Source organism: Peromyscus californicus, unplaced genomic scaffold (assembly GCF_007827085.1).
Source record: "Peromyscus californicus insignis strain IS unplaced genomic scaffold, ASM782708v3 Scaffold_4__1_contigs__length_199733344, whole genome shotgun sequence".
In the NCBI taxonomy this organism is placed as follows: Eukaryota; Metazoa; Chordata; class Mammalia; order Rodentia; family Cricetidae; genus Peromyscus; species Peromyscus californicus.
Genome location: NW_026294562.1, coordinates 20,248,209 through 20,265,179, shown reverse-complemented (window position 1 = coordinate 20,265,179; position 16,971 = coordinate 20,248,209). Strand labels below are relative to the sequence as shown.

At 45.4% G+C, this 16,971-nt stretch overlaps 2 protein-coding genes across 5 annotated transcripts in view; one reads left to right on the top strand and one right to left on the bottom strand.

The window, feature by feature from the left end:
* The window catches only part of Hoga1 (4-hydroxy-2-oxoglutarate aldolase 1), a 35,337-nt gene extending 28,934 nt beyond the window's left edge, over positions 1-6,403 (top strand). The window contains exon 7 of the mRNA XM_052762603.1: positions 1,460-6,403. Coding sequence (XP_052618563.1) covers positions 1,460-1,609 — 150 coding nt within the window. The 3' untranslated portion in view covers positions 1,610-6,403. The remainder of the gene's footprint in view (positions 1-1,459) is intronic.
* Morn4 (MORN repeat containing 4) lies at positions 5,932-16,089 on the bottom strand. 4 transcript variants are annotated; one of them, XM_052762613.1, is made up of 6 exons: positions 15,933-16,089; positions 9,265-9,353; positions 8,227-8,341; positions 7,378-7,487; positions 6,997-7,192; positions 5,932-6,323 (listed from the first exon to the last, which is right to left on the bottom strand). In XM_052762613.1, the coding sequence occupies exons 2-5, from the start codon at positions 9,329-9,331 to the stop codon at positions 7,044-7,046; spliced, it is 441 nt and encodes a 146-aa protein (XP_052618573.1). In that variant the 5' UTR covers positions 9,332-9,353; positions 15,933-16,089; the 3' UTR covers positions 5,932-6,323; positions 6,997-7,043. The 4 variants fall into 4 exon arrangements, with proteins under 4 accessions (XP_052618573.1, XP_052618574.1, XP_052618571.1 ...); XM_052762614.1 differs by having other exon boundaries at positions 7,012-7,192; XM_052762611.1 differs by having other exon boundaries at positions 5,932-7,192.
* Between the last annotated feature and the right edge of the window lie 882 nt (positions 16,090-16,971).

The following is a 16,971-nucleotide window of genomic DNA, read 5'->3' as shown; positions in this document are numbered from 1 at the left end:
TGATGTTTGAGTCATCTCTATGGGTAGGTGTAGATAACATCTCATTTTCCAGAGGAAGCAGAGTTGGCTGCCCCTGTGGGAAGATGGAAAGCCCAGCTGCCATCAAAGCTCTCTGAGGTCATCTTACCCTGGTCTGCCCCTCCTTTTAGGCTGTGCCTTCCTGTGCCAGCCTTGGGCACACACTCAGGAATGCCTGGAGCACCTTGATGCTGCCGCCTGAACTGTAGACTCAGACACTCCAACAGCAGCCTGATGTCACTTTATTGCCATGTTCTTGTCCAAGGCATGTCCTCCTTCTGCCTGCCCACCCTGCCAGCCTCCTGCCCCAGGCTATATTTAGGACTTTCTGAGGTCTTTGCCACCCAAACAGCTAATTAGCCCTCTCTCCAGGGCTGAGGAGGCAGCACGCCGGCTAGCTTCAGAAGCCATGGTAGGAACAAGGTTTTCTCCAGGTCCTGCGTGGTTCCAGCTTCTTCTGGAGGTTTTGGCCAACTACAAAGCTGCTTCGGAGATTTTAAAAGTCAGGCTGTTAAGACATCCTGGGTGGGAAAACCATCAGTTTGCTGATGACGGCTGGCCTCTAGTGGTGGATAGTTGCAAGCCCGTTATCCACCGCCCACCCCACCTTTCTCCACTGAACACTCCCTTGCTTCCACCCTTCTTGAAGCTCATACCCCTGAGGTTCCCCTCCCCTCCAAATGAAGCTTTATTAAGTAATGAGTTATTTCCTAGTTTTTAGGTCATCGAAGATTCATTCCAATATGTCTGATCAGTTGCTAGAACAAAAGGAAAGAAACTGATCCTTCATTTATTCTGTAGAATTTCCTGTATGATTTTTAAACTGTGACAGTAGCTGTGGGTGTCCACTGTAATACACAAGCCCTTAGACACCATGTTGTTCAGCCCCTTCATTTTTCTAGGGAAGAGAAGTTGCTCAGATAATAAATAGTACGGTTATACAATAAACCTAGAGGTATATTATTTTCTGTGAAACCATTTAAATAGGGCCAGGGAGGCGGAGGTGGGTGGGGGACCCTGATGCTGAGGACTAGGGATCTGGTCTATGCCCAAGGCTGTCATGGAGCGTCTACTTCCTTGCTAACCAGGTCTGCTGTGCTTTGGGGAGCCAGCACAGGTGGGACTCTGGTGCCCCAGCCTTGCTGCCTCCTTCTAGGCCAACCTTCTATCCAAACATGAGGGCTGGATACCCCTCTTTTGTTGGAGTAGTTTTTCTCCTAAAACCCCAAAAGGAATCTTCTTGTTCAGGCTGAGTCTCTCCATAACTGACCTGCTTCTGGTGTTCAAATCTGGATTCTCAGTGCAACCTGCACCACAGATTATAGTTCCTTACAGGAGGGTGGGAACCCCAACTTTATGAAGCAGTGGATGCCAAGGTCCAGGTAGGTGTGTCAGAGGTGTGGGGGGCTCTGCAGTCTTTCTAACAAATGCCTCTTCTCAGGTGACCCGGCGCTTCGGGATCCCAGGACTGAAGAAAACTATGGACTGGTTTGGCTACTATGGAGGCCCCTGTCGTGCCCCCTTGCAGGAGCTGAGCCCCGCCAACGAAGAAGCCCTGCGCTTGGATTTCAGTAACAATGGCTGGCTCTGATGACAAGCCCCAGACACCTGACCTGAGCTGTCTGGGACTTCTGTTCCTACAGCCTGAAGAGGAGCAGGGCATTAGGAATTAGAGCTTGTCTTAGTCAGTGTTCTATTACTGTGAAGAGGCACCATGACCCTGGTGACTCTTTTTTTTTTTTTCCCGAGACAGGGTTTCTCTTGGTAGCTTTGCGCCTTTCCTGGAACTCACTTGGTAGCCCAGGCTGGCCTCAAACTCACAGAGATCCGCCTGGCTGAGTGTTGGGATTAAAGGCGTGTGCCACCACCGCCCGGCTCCCTGGTGACTCTTATAAAGGAAAGTATTTAATTGGGCTGGCTTACTGTTTCAGAGGTTTAGTCCATTATCATCATGGAGGAAAGCATGGCAGCATGCAGGCAGACATGGTGCTGGAGAAGTAGCTGAGAGTTCTATATCTGGATCCACAGGCAGGAGGAAGAGAGAGAGCCACTGGGCCTGGCTTGAGCTTCTGAAAACCTCAAAGCCCACCTTCAGTGACACACTCCCTCCAATAAGGCCATACCTTCTAATTACTTCAAATAGTGCCATTCCCTAAGCATTTAAATGTATGAGCCTATGGGTACCATTCTTATTCAAACCACCACATTCCACTCCCTGGCCCCCAAAGGCTTATAGCCATGTTATAATGCAAAATGCATTTAGTCCAACTTCAAAAGTTCCCATAATCTATCATAGTCTCAAAACTGCTTAAAAGTTCAAAATTCAAAGTCTCTTCTGAGATGCATGACAATCTCTTAACTGTAACCCAGTGTAAAATCAAAATCAAAAAGTAGGTCACATACTTCCAACATACAATGGCACAGGATATACATTACCATCCCAAAAGGGTGGAAAGGGAGCATAGTGGGAAATACTGGGCCAAAGCAAGACCACAAACCAGCTGGACCAACTCCAAACTCTGCATCTCCATATCTGATGACAAAACACTCTTCAGATCACCAACTCCTTTCAGTTTTGTTGACTGTCACACACTTCTTTCTCTTAGGCTGGTTCCACTTCCTGTTAGCAGCTCTCCTCATCAGGTATCCCACAGTTCTGGCATTCCCCAACGTCTTGGGGTCTCCAAGACAATCCAGGCTTCACTTTCACACCTTCATGCAATGGCCTCCCTGGGCCTCCATGCAGGGACATTCTTGACACGTCTGGCCTCAGTGGTTTTCCTTAGGTGTGGAGGGAGATTCCACAACCCGCTTCTTGTATTCTTGACTCTAAAGTCAGAACCATGTGGCTGAAGCTGCCAAGTTCTGCTGCTTGATGGGGCTAGAACTTGGCCCCCTTATTCAAATACATTTTCAATAACTTTCTGTTTTTGATGGTTTCCTTTACTGTGTAAACTCTTAACTATGTTTCATAAGTTGAAAGCTCAGCAGGGTGGGATCTTGCCCTGAGGTCACCACTTCCTTTATTCCAATTAGCATCAGGATTTTCTTTAAACTTTCTGTCTCCTTGAGCCCTGGACTTCGCTCCATTAGACTCCCTGGTGCTCTTTTTCCCCTCAACCTGTACATTTTATATTTTTCCCTTGCTCTCCTTTTTTAGATCTGCATAAGACTTGCCACTAATAACCACATGACACAGTCAAAATTAGGCTGTCTGGAAATCTCCTCTGCCAATGCCATTAATAGAAAACTCTTCAGTTTAGCCTCAGGCAGATTTTTTTTAGACAAGGGCCAAAAGCAACCACATTTTTCAACAAAATATCACAAGAACAGTCTCTGGGCCACTTAATAATATACTTCTTCCCTGAAGCCTCTTGAGCTGGGCCATCATAATCTACATTGCTCTGGGCACCACTGTCTTCCATGCTCCTATGAGGATGGCCCGTTAAGTCCCACTTCAAGTGTTCAACTGTTTTCCTAATGCAAAGTCCACATTCTGCCAACAAGAAGCATGGTCCAGGCCTGTCACAGCAATACCCCTCTCCTGGTACCCACTTGTCTTAGACTTCTATTACTGGGAAGAGACCCTAAGATCATGGCAACTCTTTTAAAGAAAAACATTTATTTGGGGCTTGCAGTTTGAGTTACTTGGTGCTGGAGAAGTAGCTGAGAGTTCTATATCTGGATCCACAGGCCAAGAAGAGAAAGCTGCTGGGCCTGGCTTGGGCTTTTGAAACCCTCAAAGCCTGCCTTCAGTGACAGATGTCCTCTAATAAGGCCACACCTCCTAATCCTTTCAAATAGTGCCTTTCCCTACAGATTTAAATATATGAGCCTATGGGGGCCATTCCTATTCTACCACTAACAGGCTCCTTTCCCATAAGCTCAAGGCAACATCTAGCTCCTTTTCTCAGCCTGTGGCTTCTCACATGTGTATTCTACACAGAGTCTCTAGAGACCCTCCACCAGGGACAATTTCTTGCTTGTCTCTTCTGTGGGTACTTTCTTCTGCCCTAAGGTGGGTGAACCAGGGAACCTAGCAAAAAGGTAGGAGGTGCAGCTAGAAACCAAGGAAGTTGGTTCCTGAAGGGGCTGTTACTTCTGATTTGAAGCTAGAAATCTTAATTGTGCATGACATCGCTGGAAAGTCAGGGATGGCCCCAACCATCCACATTCTGACTTCTTCCAGAGGCAGCAGCTGCAGAGGAAACCTGATCAGAATGTGTTCCTTATTTTTGAAAGGCCTCCAAGCTGAATTCCAGCCACAGTGCCCTTTCTTAACTCACATGTCATTTTGATCCCCACCATTGAGTGTCCAAGACAGCCCAGTGCCTTGTCACGTTAGTAAATAATGACACCTGGTGGATAGACACCCGGTCTACATACACTCTAGAAGACTGACCAGCCCAGGTATGAATCTTGGAGACTTGGACTGAGATAGGACCATGCTTTTGTCTGAAGCCACTCTACTTTTATTATCAAAGCAGATCACCTTGTTACTATAATAAAATATAACAAGTGAAACTTGAAAGCCAATACAGTAGATTTTCTGGCCAGATGCCAAGGACCTTCCTAAAGGCAGTGGAGTCTGTAGGATCAGCCTTATCACTGAGAGAAGCCTTAGTAATTCCAAGCAAACAGCCCACTATTAGAGTGGTAGCCTAGGAAAACTTAATGACTTTTTTTTTATTGTGTATGCATATGTGCAATTACTAATGCAGGCAGTGTGGCAACTAGTGACTGATGTTAGGGAGCTCTGCTCTACCGCACTCCACTTTAATTTTTCAGACATGGTCTGTTGTTGAATCTGGAGTTTGCCATTTTGGTCATACTGGCTGGCAGCAAGTATCTGGGATCTGCTTGTTTTTATTCTCCAGTGCTGGGGTGACAGGCATGCAGCAACCACATCTGGCTTTTTATGTGGGTGCTGGGAACTCAAAACCAGGTTCTCATGACTTCACAAGTTGGCTCTTGGGCTGCTTTTATAGTCACCTTCTGGAGCAGTGGGGCTTACAGAATAGGTTTAGGGCTGATGGGAAAAATCTAGGCCCGAAAGAGGCAGCCTAGAAAGCTGTCTAGCCCTGAGTTTAAGTTCTGGGACCCCTGGTGTCTGTGGGGCCTTGGGGTAACCCTCTGTTTTCCCCAAATCTTGGCTATAATATACCTTTCTCCCAGAGCTATGGGGAAAACTGAGGTAAGAACCATAAATAAATGAGCTAGCATGGTGGGAATGTTCTACTACTGGGTGCAAAAAAAGGGGGAAATATGGGCAGGAGTTAATTTGTTAGAGGTCGCCCAGTAGGTCTGGCAATAACTGGTCTTGGAGCTTGTATCCATTGATGCTCAATCCAGTGAAAGGGAGCTGGGATCAGAAACAGTAGGATAGAGAAACTCCATCCAGCCCTGCCATTTACCAGCCTGGACAACCTTAGCCTGCTGGTTTTGAAATCTTCATTCCTTCTACTCCACAGTGTGTGTGTGTGTGTGTGTGTGTGTGTGTGTGTGTGTGTGTGTGTGTGTAGCCATGCATCAGCCTCCTGTGTTCCTCAAAAGCTGTCCATTTTGGTACCTGGACCTGCTAATTAGGCTAGGCTAGGCTGGCTGGACAGTCAGTCCCAGAGATAACGCTCTCTTTGAATCTCTAGACTTGGGAGTAGAAGCATGCACGACCATGCCCAGCTTTTTCCATAGGTGCTGAGGAAACTCAGGTCCTCATGTGTGCACGGAGACACTTCACTGACTGGCCTCTCTCTCCAGCTCACCACAGGGGTTCTGAGGAACAGTGACATCATGCAGCCAAGTGTTCAGTGTTAGCTCCAAGTACCTCTCTGTTTGGTTTCCACAAAAAGCAATATTCTTTTTTGCTTGATATTCTTGAGGCCCAAGTCCAGGAAGTCATGAACACTAAGTGTAGGCAGTTGTGGTGACTGGTTTATTCCTATAAACACTTATTTCTACAGTACAGTTCAGAGAATAAATAGAGGCACACAGCTATAATGAGGGAGATTTGAGGGTGGGAGCTGGGGCTGTGGGGAGGGACCTAGGCTAACTGGAGACCTTGGGATGGAAGATCTTCCTTTTGGCAGGAAGATCTGTCCCAAGCTCGAGGGCCAAGGCTCTGGAAGATTCACGAGTAAAATGGAGGAGCCAATGCCAGTCAGTTCACACTCGGAGGGATCCGAGTCTTCCGACACCCAAGGGGCTGTGAATCTGATCCACCGATGCACTGGGAAGGAGCTGTCAGTGCAAGCCTTCCTGGGGTCCAGGTCACTCCACAGCAGGCCTGGATAGGCCTGCCCCTTGCCCTGGATTGAATAATGAATACAGGTCATAGTTACTCTTACACTAGCTTCTTATTTGGCTGTTCTATGAAGGGATCCTGCCAGACATCTAAGGGAGAGAGAGGCACAGATGGGGACTGGGCTATCTGCGGTAACTCAGGTAAGGAAGACAGTTTACTGTAAAGTTGAGGGAGAAGAAAGCCACACTCTTCTTACATTGAGGGGGACTAAGAAGACACAGAGACCAGCCTGGAGCCAGGCCTCAAATGCAGTGAATGAGAGGGTAACACACAGAGAAGCTCTGGCCTGGGCTTTATAGAGCGGCTGTGGTCTAAGTCACCCCTGTCTTTTTCCTGATTTCTCCCTGGCAGCACACAGGACTGGCCCTAAGTTGAAGCCAGGATCATCTGCCATAAGGGTGGGTGGAGTGAAGAGATTCTATATGGTTTGACAGCACAGAGAGAGAAGGCCACAGCACTGGGTACAAGGCTTTAGAAACACAGTAACAGCAAGGAAGCAAGGGCGGCCCCTATTCTTGAGCACATAAGGGTCAGGGAAGGACGGACTGCTCCAGGGTCTTGGGGCCAAAATCCTCCAAGCTTTTCTGCGACTGAACTCCTGATTGGCGGGTGACAGAGCACCTCACAGGCTGTGGCACCACGGTCATTCTCATCTCATATCCGGTTCATTTGTTCACCTCCCGCACGCGTACAAGGGATGTTTCCAGCTGTGCCCAAAGCTCCATCAGGCAGTGAGATTCCTGGCTGACTTGGAGGCACTCTGTGCCCGCTGAACCACAGCAGAACACTTCTCACGCCGCAGCAGCGTGTTGTTCTCAAACAGACCTTCATTGCGGGGTATTCCATGAGAACCGTCAGGGAAAGTCAGCAAGCCTTGGAGGAGAGAGAATGAGAAGGCTTTAACGTTTCAGGTCAGCTCGATGGACAGAGAGGCTGAAGAAGAGGAAAGTGAGGGACATGGTCACGACAGATTTCAGGAGAGTCACAGAAGAATTAAGATTAAGGAGTGCTTCCGCCCACGTGACACTAAATTTCCATCCTGCCGAGCTGAAACTTACCAAAACCATCTACTCTGCCATTTTTAAATTCCCCCTCAAAGGTCATGTTGTCATATCGAATGAAAACTCCGACGCCATTAAACTTGCCCTGGGCAAACTCCCCCTCATACCTGCAGAGACACCAAGATGTTAGTTAGCCTTTAGTGGGTGGGTTAGCTGTCCAGGGTAACCGAGGGAAGCCGTTTCCAGTGTGCGTTAGTCAAGATGCAGAGCAAAGCTCATTCTGCCCATCCCAGAGCTCTACCTGTACCACTTAACACTATTCCCCAGCAGCAGAGAGGGTCAGAAGACATATATATGAGGTCTTAATTCCAGGAAAGAATCTAAGTGAACAGAGGTAAAGTAGAAGGTCACGCACCTCTTTGCCATTTCCAATTTCACATCTATTTAATTTGATATATTTGTTTTGTTTAGAGACAGAGTGTTGCAGTGTAGCCCAGGTTGGCCTCAAACTCAAGATACTCTTGCCTCTGCCTCCCCAGAACTGGGATTATAGACATATGCCGCCATGCTTGGACCTTATGTTTATTTTAAGATAATAAGGGCTGGCAAGATGGCTTAGTAGACAAAAGAAACCTGTCTCCAAGCCTGATGACCTGAGTTAAATCCTGGGGACCCACATGGTGGAAACCTGCTCCTCTGACCTTCACATGTGCTGTAGTGCACCTTCCAAATAAATAAAAGTTAAGTTGAAATCAAAGTAATCAATGAAAGAACTGCTTGTCCCTTGTCTGTTTTCTTTAGGGCCTGGGCAAGCTCAGGGCTGAACAGACAATCACCAATGCCCCATGTTTTTTTATCAGAGTCTCACTAGTTCAAAGACTGAGAAAGGAATGACCTAATACTTACCTTGAGCCATCTGAGAAGGTCAGTACTCCAAAGCCATTAAAGAGCCCATTCTCAAAGTGACCCAGGTAGGTGCCACCATCTGCAAACATCAGTTGACCAAAACCATGTCTCCGTCCTGAGCAAAGAGAAGGACAGGGACCAGGTTGGAATGAGGCAGATCCAGGGTCCCTTCTCACTGGCTTAGCAGTTCACACTTTCCATAACCTTACCCACAAAAAACTGCCCTTCCGCAAAGCTACACAGAGAAACCCTGTCTCGAAAAACCAAAAAACACACACACACACACACACAAAAAAAACTGCCCGATCTCCTTGGGGCACAGGCCTGGCCACAGTGTGAACTGCCCTTCACCTCTGTGGTGTAGAAAGCTCAGTCTCCTTGGGGCACAGGCTTGGCCACAGTGTGAACTACCCTTCACCTCTGTGAGTATGGAAAGCCCGGTCTCCTTGGGGCACAGGCCCGGCCACAGTGTGAACTGCCTTTCACCTCTGAGTGTGGAAAGGCCGGTCTCATTGGGCAGTTTCTTGGCTTGCTAGGACTGAACCTGTGAGACTCTAAAGTGTCCAGGCTGAGTTTCCAAACTGAACCATTACACTGCTTCTGGTATAATTTCTAGCGTAGTTCACGGCTCCAAAGAACTTTGCTCTTCCTAAGACTAGATTACTTCCAAGCATAAAAAGCTGTCAAAAAAGCTCAGGGCAAGGAATGTCACTTGTTCTTGAGTGGCTTCATTAATTCCCAGATCTTCCTTAACTTCTGAAGACTCATTGCAATGAAGTCATTGCAGTGAATCCTAAACTCGCTAATTTGCACCCAAAAGAACTCATTTGCTCCTCTGGGTACATTCACATTTAAATGACAGACAGCCGGTGTTAAAGCACTCTGAGTCCAGAAGTGGGAAGACAGAACGCATTTCACTGAACTCATTCCGAGTTCCTTCATTAAGCGCTGAGATAAGGGACAGGTTCTATGTGGAGCTGAGTGCTGCAGTGAGGAATGAAGATCCAGGAAGTAGGCTGCCCCAGGGGCCCTTCTCACCCTCCTTCCACTCGCCACGGTATTCCTCCCCACTGGAGTACGTGAAGGAACCTTTCGTCAGAGTCATGGCGGTAGCTTACAGATGACAACTATAAGAAACAGAGAAACCGGTGTCACACCATGGCTAGAGGACTGGAGGTTCTGTTCTGATATGTACATACTACCTCGGGTGCACTTAACAAACCACCCTCCTCACCACCCACCGCCACGTCTGTTAAAGCAGCCTCACCCCTGCTTCTCTAAGTTTTCAGCCAGCTCCTGGTTCCTGTGACCTGGGCTGGAAATGGAAGCTACATCTGCAAATATTTACTTGATGTCTACTATGTGCTTAGATGCATAAAACACGAGTCTCTCGCCTCAATGAAGTTATAATATGGTTGGTAAGCAGGGGAAACACCAAACTGTACCAGAGACAATGTAATTCCGTGACAACACAGATGGCAGATATTAGCAAGTAGAGGGATAAGTAGCCCTCAACACAACCATGGTGCATGTCTGTAATTCCAGTGCTTGGAAAGCAGAGGCAGGCAGATCATGTGTTCAAAGTCATCCTCGGCTACATGAAACTGTCTCAAAAATAAATACATAGGATAAAGGATAAAACAAAAATGAGCAGCAAAGAAAGTAAAAGAACAACAACCAGGGAAAAGAAGAAGCTGGTCTGAGTAGAGAAGATGGCTTATTTATGGAGCTATAGATACACTGAGACCTTGAGTTTTCAAAGAACCACACAGATGTAATACAAACTCCTTCGTACTGTAGACGAGCACAAACTCCTTCGTACTGTAGACAAAGAAACTAAGTGCAGAGTGGTTAAAAAGTTTTTTGGTGCCGGGCGGTGGTGGCGCACGCCTTTAATCCCAGCACTCGGGAGGCAGAGCCAGGCGGATCTCTGTGAGTTCGAGGCCAGCCTGGGCTGCCAAGTGAGTTCCAGGAAAGGCGCAAAACTACACAGAGAAACCCTGTCTCGAAAAACCAAAAAAAAAAAAAAAAAAAAAAAGTTTTTTGGTGGTGCTGGGGAGATGGCTCAGTGGTTAAGAGCACTTGTTGCTCTTTCAGAGGACCCAGGTTTTATTCCCAGCCTCACATGGTGTTTTACAACCATCCAAACTTCAGTTCCAGGGGATCCGAAACCTCCTTCTGATTTCCTTAGGTACCAGGCAAGCACATGGTCCGTATATGTACCCACAGGCAAACATTCATACACATAAAAAAAATCTAAAATACATTCAACAAAAAATTTTGTTAATGACTGAGCAGGGACAAGCACACAGCCCTCCCTGACCATGCTGGCCTGCCTTCCTTCATGTTGAGCCTCTGGTTTTAGGCCAGATCACTTCATTGCGCTCTCTGAAAGCTATAGCAGCTAAATTAGGAAAAGAACGAGTCTGGCGGCAGTGGGGGTGGGAGTGGGCTTGTGAAACAAGGATTGTAATAGGATGAAAGCAGTGATTAAGGACAATGAACATGACAACAGGAGAGGTTGGAGCAGTGGAGTCCAGTCAGAGAAGCCTGCAAGGCAGGGATAGCCTCCTATCGAGAGACAGACTTGCCATAGTCTGGGTTAGCTATGTGCATTACTTGGTTAATGGAGTGTTTCCAAAGATGATAATAGAGATACATAAATGCAGAGATTTGAGAAGCACCAGACTTGCCCTTGTGCAGCACGCAGACCTGTTCTGCTTCCAATGCATGAGTTCAGACTAATATTCTAGATGAGGACAGAGAATATTGAGCAATTGTCCCAGCTGACCACAGAAACATGAACTCAGCAAGACCTAGAGGGCTGCCCTCTGAGCCTAGCCCCATGGTAATGACTCACAGTTTCATTGGGCAAAGAAATAATAGTTGTTTCAAGCTACTGTGTTTTAGAGGTATGCGTTATCACCCAGTAAGAACTGACATATTCATATGAATGGATGATGGTGGGCATATAATATGAGAGCAGAAAGCATGCTATGATAAGTATATCATAGAAAAAGAAGCCACACCAATATCGTTGGGGACTAGTGGGTGGTAAAATAATTTTGTATTCAAGGATATCTCAAAGGAAGGGAGATAAATACTTAAGACATCATTAAGCATAAATGGAGACAAAATTAATAAACAATAGAAATATTTTTCAATTTTCTAGATGCAGATTCATAGGCACAAACTCAGACCTATTGAGTCAGAGTCTGTGTAGTTGGCGGTTGGGAACCTATAGTTTTAACAAGCACATCATTAGATTTCCACTTGAAAGCCTGTGGACTCTGACTGAACCATAGGGAGACACTGAAAATTGCAACTGAAAGATCTCCATGATAAATACGATGAATAATTAACCTGAAGTCTCACACAGGTACCTGGCTGATGCCGAAAGGACAAGTGCATCTTTTCTTCAGAATACAGAGACTAGATCTCGTGCATAGAACTGGAGAGGATCCTTAAATGCCATGGGCCTGGTGCCAGTGATCAGCTTCCTTGCCTTTCAAGTAGCACAGAAACTGAAACTCTTATCATCAGTCCAGTATCAGAGCAGGCTTGGGCAGAGGTCAATGTGGCGTCTCAGCAAATACAACATTAATGAGAGGAAGATAAGAAGTTTTCCAAGAGAAAACTCTTAGAGTTGAGCTAAAGTATTCTGGCTACAGGTCATCAGTAGCTCTTTCTAAAACTAAATGAGTTAATGGCAGTCAAAGTCAAAGGATGGTACAAATTGTAAACATGCTGGGCTTGGTGTCACAGGTCTTTGACCCCAGCATTCTGGAGGAACAGGCCAGCCAGGGCTATGTATGAGACCTTGTGCAAAAATAAATAAATAAATAAATAAATAAATAAATAAATAAATAAATAAACAAACAAACAAATAAATAAATAAATAAAAATAAAAAATAAAAACCCTAAACCGCAACCTTCAAAACACACCCACCTGAATCTGAAGAGCTGTGTGTATGTATATGAGTGTTGTGTGCTCGTGCATGTGTGCGTGTGCGTGTGCGTGTGTGTGTGTGTGTGTGTGTGTGTGTGTGTGTGTGTGTGTGTGTATTTGGTACTTCTGAGAAGAGTCTCTTAATGAAGTCCTGACTAACCTGGAGCTTGCTATGTAGACCAGGCTAGCCTTGTATTCAGAGAGATCCTCCTGCCTCTGCCTCCTGAATACTGGGTTTATGACATGTACTACCAAGCTTGGCAGAAGAATTGTATCTTTTTGTTTTCTTTTCTGAGAATGGGTTTCTTTGTGTAACAGCCCTGGCTATCCTGGAACTCTCTGTAGACCAGGCTAGGCTCAAACTCACAGAGATCTGCCTGTCTTTGCCTCCTGAGTGCTGGGATGAAAGGCGTGCATCACTACCACCGGGCAGAACTGTTACCTTTGACTAAATTTTATAACTGTATTGTCATGATGAAATCTGTCACTAGACTTAGAAGATCTTAAGATAAGGGCATTTTCTTTAAATGTTTAGTGGTGGTTAACCAATTCCTCTTCACTTTGGTGAATTACTGTAGTGAGATTTAACGAGTGAGTACAATACTTCAGAGGGACAATACTTTTGTACCTATTTACTTTTCCTAAAAGCTACATGGAACTTCCAGAGTGGCATCTCATCTTGTTCCACAGGGATTAGGAAGGGTTAAAAAAAATGAGGATTATCTATGGACAAAGTAAATCTATCTTTTTTTGTTATGCTATTAGCTCTTGGGCCAATGTCTTAAATTTTTTTTTTTTTAATTTTTCTGAGACAGGGTTTCTCTGTGTAGTTTTAGTGCCTGTCCTGGATCTCACTCTGTAGACCAGGCTGGCCTCGAACTCACAAAGATTCACCTGGTTCTGCCTCCCAAATGCTGGGATTAAAGGTGTGAGCCACTGCCACTGGCTTAATATCTTAAATATTTAAGGAAGGTGATGAAATTTGAGATTTTATTTTTTTAAAGATTTTTATTTATTTGTTTGTTTATGAGTGCTCTATCTGTATATTCACCTGCATGCCTGAAGAGGGCCTTGGATCCCATTATAGGTGGTTATGAGCTACCATGTGGTGGGTGAAAATTGAACTTGGGAACTCTAGAAGAGCAGCAGTGCTCTTAACCTCTGAGCTCTCTCTCTAGCCCCTGAAAATTTATTTTTATTACAATGTGGTAAAGCACTTTTTTTTTTGGTTTGGTTCCTTTTTAAACAGTTTAAATTTTTCTTTTTTTAAAAAATTAATCAATTTATCCACCTTTCTATTACCAGCTTGATACAGTATGTATTCCCATCTTAATCGTGAAATGTTTCATTGAGGCTTGCTCAGTAATTGAGTAAAACCAAAACTTATTATAAGCCACAGTCGTCCTAGGGTCCCCCATGCTATATATATAGTCTCCATGGTTCTGTGGGTTGTAGTCTGATTGTTCTTTATTTTATATCTAGAATCCACCTATGAGTGAGTACATACCATGTTTGTCCTTCTGGGTTTGGGTTACCTCACTCAGGATGATTTTTTCTAGTTCCATCCATTTGCCTGCAAATTTCATGCTTTCATTGTTTTTCTCTGCTGAGTAGTACTCCATTGTGTATATGTACCATATTTTCTTAATCCATTCTTCAGTTGACGGGCATCTAGGTTGTTTCCAGGTTCTGGCTACTACAAATAGTGCTGCTATGAACATAGTTGAGCATGTATCTTTGTGGTATGAATCAGCGTTCCTTGGGTATATGCCCAAGAGTGGTATGGCTGGGTCTTAAGGTAGTTCGATTCCTAATTTTCTGAGAAACCGCCATACTGATTTCCACAGTGGTTGTACAAGTTTGCATTCCCACCAACAGTGGAGGAGTGTTCCCTTTGCTCCACATCCTCTCCAACATTGACTGTCATTAGTGTTTTTGATCATAGCCATTCTGACAGGTGTAAGGTGGTATCTTAGAGTTGTTTTGATTTGCATTTCTCTGATGATTAAGGATGTTGAGCATTTCTTTAAATGTCTTTCAGCCATTTGTGATTCTTGTTTTGTGAATTCTGTGTTTAGCTCTGGTAAAGCACTTTTTAAAAGTGCTTTAAATTTAGGTAATGCATGTGAACTTGAATGAGTGTATGTATACTATGTGTATGCAAGAGCCCATGGAGGCCAAAAGAGGACTTTATATCTCCTGGAACTGGAGTTACAGGTGGCTGTGAGCCACCATGTAGGTTCTGGGGACTGAGTCGTGACCCTCTGCAAGACCTGTAAACACTCTTAACTGCTGAATCAGTTCTCCAATCTCTCATTTCTTTCTTTCTTTTTTAAAATCAAGCTTACTAAAGAACATTTATGTATTCACAGTAGCTTTTGTCTAAATTAAGAAGTTTTTGCTTGGTTTTTGAAAGAGGGTCTCTCTATGTTGTCATGTTGACCTGGAAGTCACTATGTAGACCAGGCTGGCCTTAAACTCAAGAGAGAGCCACCTGCCTCTGCCTCCCAAGTGCTGGCATGCCCCACCACGTCCAGCTTAAATTAAGAAGTTTTAAAACAAAATAACAGCTGGGCAATGATGGCGCACTCCTTTAGTCCCAGCACCTGGGAGGTAGAGGCAGGCAGATCTCTGTGATTTCGAGGTCAGCAGGGTCTACAGAACAAGTTCCAGGACAGGCTCCAAAACTACACAGAGAAACCCAGTCTCAAAAAACCAAAACCAAACCAAAACAACAATACTTTTCCCAACCTAAGAATATTTATTTCCCAGTTAGAGATAATTTGTTTGGAAGCAGCCACCTTAACTACTCACACATCTCCAAACTGTCGCCAAAGTCACCTTTCTTTGTCAGGCAGTCTTACAAAGTTCTTTTAGTTATCATAACGAAAGCAACCGTGGGTTTTTAGAGCTCTAAGAGGAGGAAATGAAAGCTGTGATGAACAAAGATTAGGACACTGGGGACACTGTTTTAAATGAAAATGAAATAATTGGGTTTTTTTAATTTATAATTCTAATCTCCCTTCAATCTGGAAAGTAAGCAATGGCATTGTTACTGTAAACAGGTCTTATTTAGGAAGAATGTGGGATAGCTAGATTCAAGAAGGTGAGAAGAGAACACTGGTACCAAAAAGGTTTTTAAAAACATGATGGGGACACGAGAATGATGGGCTCTCGGGAGCAATATTGTCAGAACACTAGTCTGTGCCAAGAGAAAGGAGAATGCCTGGGCCGGGCTCTAATACAGCGAAGTTACTCTGGTTGGCACCTAAGAAGTTCATGGATGATGGATTGCAGAGATGGTACCCACCAAGTAACTGAAACAGCCCATTCCCAAAGCCTCAGTATGTGGATCGTTTTCCTACCTGTGGCACAGATGCGCCCCAAATCAAACAAAGCCCTAGACCTTCACCAGGCAACCCAGTCTCCCGTTGCATTTTTGTTTTGTTTTAATTCCAGTCCGGCCCTGTACTTTTTGGGGTCGACTCCCACCCTACAAGCTCTTCAGCTCTCACAGGTTCTGAGCATTCCCTCCAGACACAGCCCGGCACACCCCTCTTGATAACCAGTGCCCTGCTACGATCTCGGGTTCGAAACTCCAAACCCAGGTTTGGGACCCCCACCCGCAGCCACCTTCTGGTCTGTACAGCCGAAGAGAGGTGGACTCCCCAGCCCGGGCCACCTGCTTGAGATGCCTCAGCCCCCACTTTGTGAACCACACTCCCGTGTCCTCCTCCCACCCGCGCCGAAGGCCAACCTGAGCTTGGCCTCTTAGGGACTACCGTCACGCCCAGACGCGACGCGGGGCTCCGGCGGCCAGGATCTTTGCTCCTCTCGGCTCCCTACGGACACCTTCCACTCCGCCACCTCCAGCCGCCTCAGTCCCACTGGACGCCGCCATCCCTGACGGCCGCACTGGGCACAATTCCCGCTGTTCATTGGCTGTTACCTAGGCAACCGCGAGCAACGCCACTCCCCATTGGTCCAGTCTTCTTCCGTGCCATCTTTGTGAGGGGCCGAGTGTTTTGGGAGCCTGGGCCAAAGATCTGAAAGAGGGGTGGGGCTGAGCCTTCTGTCCCACCTCGATAAGCTCAAGAGAAAAGGAGGTTTCATCTCTCCATAGACTTCCAGGCAGAAACTTTAATCCCAAATAAGACCGAATGTGTGTCCAAAGTGGCCACTAGCTCAAGAGATTCTGATCTTTATATTCATAAACAGCTCCACTGCTAAGTATGAAGAAAGAAGCTAAATCCAGCTTTAGAAGCTCAGCTTTATAATTAGCAAGGGCTGTACTTTTGCACTCACAAGGACTTGTTATGTCCCACATCCTTTGTATTTAAAATATATTGCCATTATTTGAGCAAATCTTCCGAAATACTGTTCTCAAATATCCATGTAGCCATATGTTTGTTTACTGAGCATACAACCAAACAATAGCTCCTTCAATTCAATACTTCTAGTGAGTTGGAGCAATAACTTGACGCAAGAAAGTAGGATTATGGGTGCAAGGTGATATAGCTCAGCAGGTAGACAATTGCCACCAAGCCTGACAATCTGAGTTTGATCTTTGGAACTCACATAATAGAAGGTGAGAACCAGCTACCTCCACACATGCACATGCATGTGACACACACACACAAAATTAAATATAAAATATTAAGGCATGATTATAAAATATTGGTGATTATGTGGTTGGTCATCTTCTGTGAAAACTGTTTGTTCTACCTGCTGGTGGCTCTGAGGAGAAAACAAAGATAATGTTAACAATAATCTCAGCAGCAATGAAAGGGGAACAT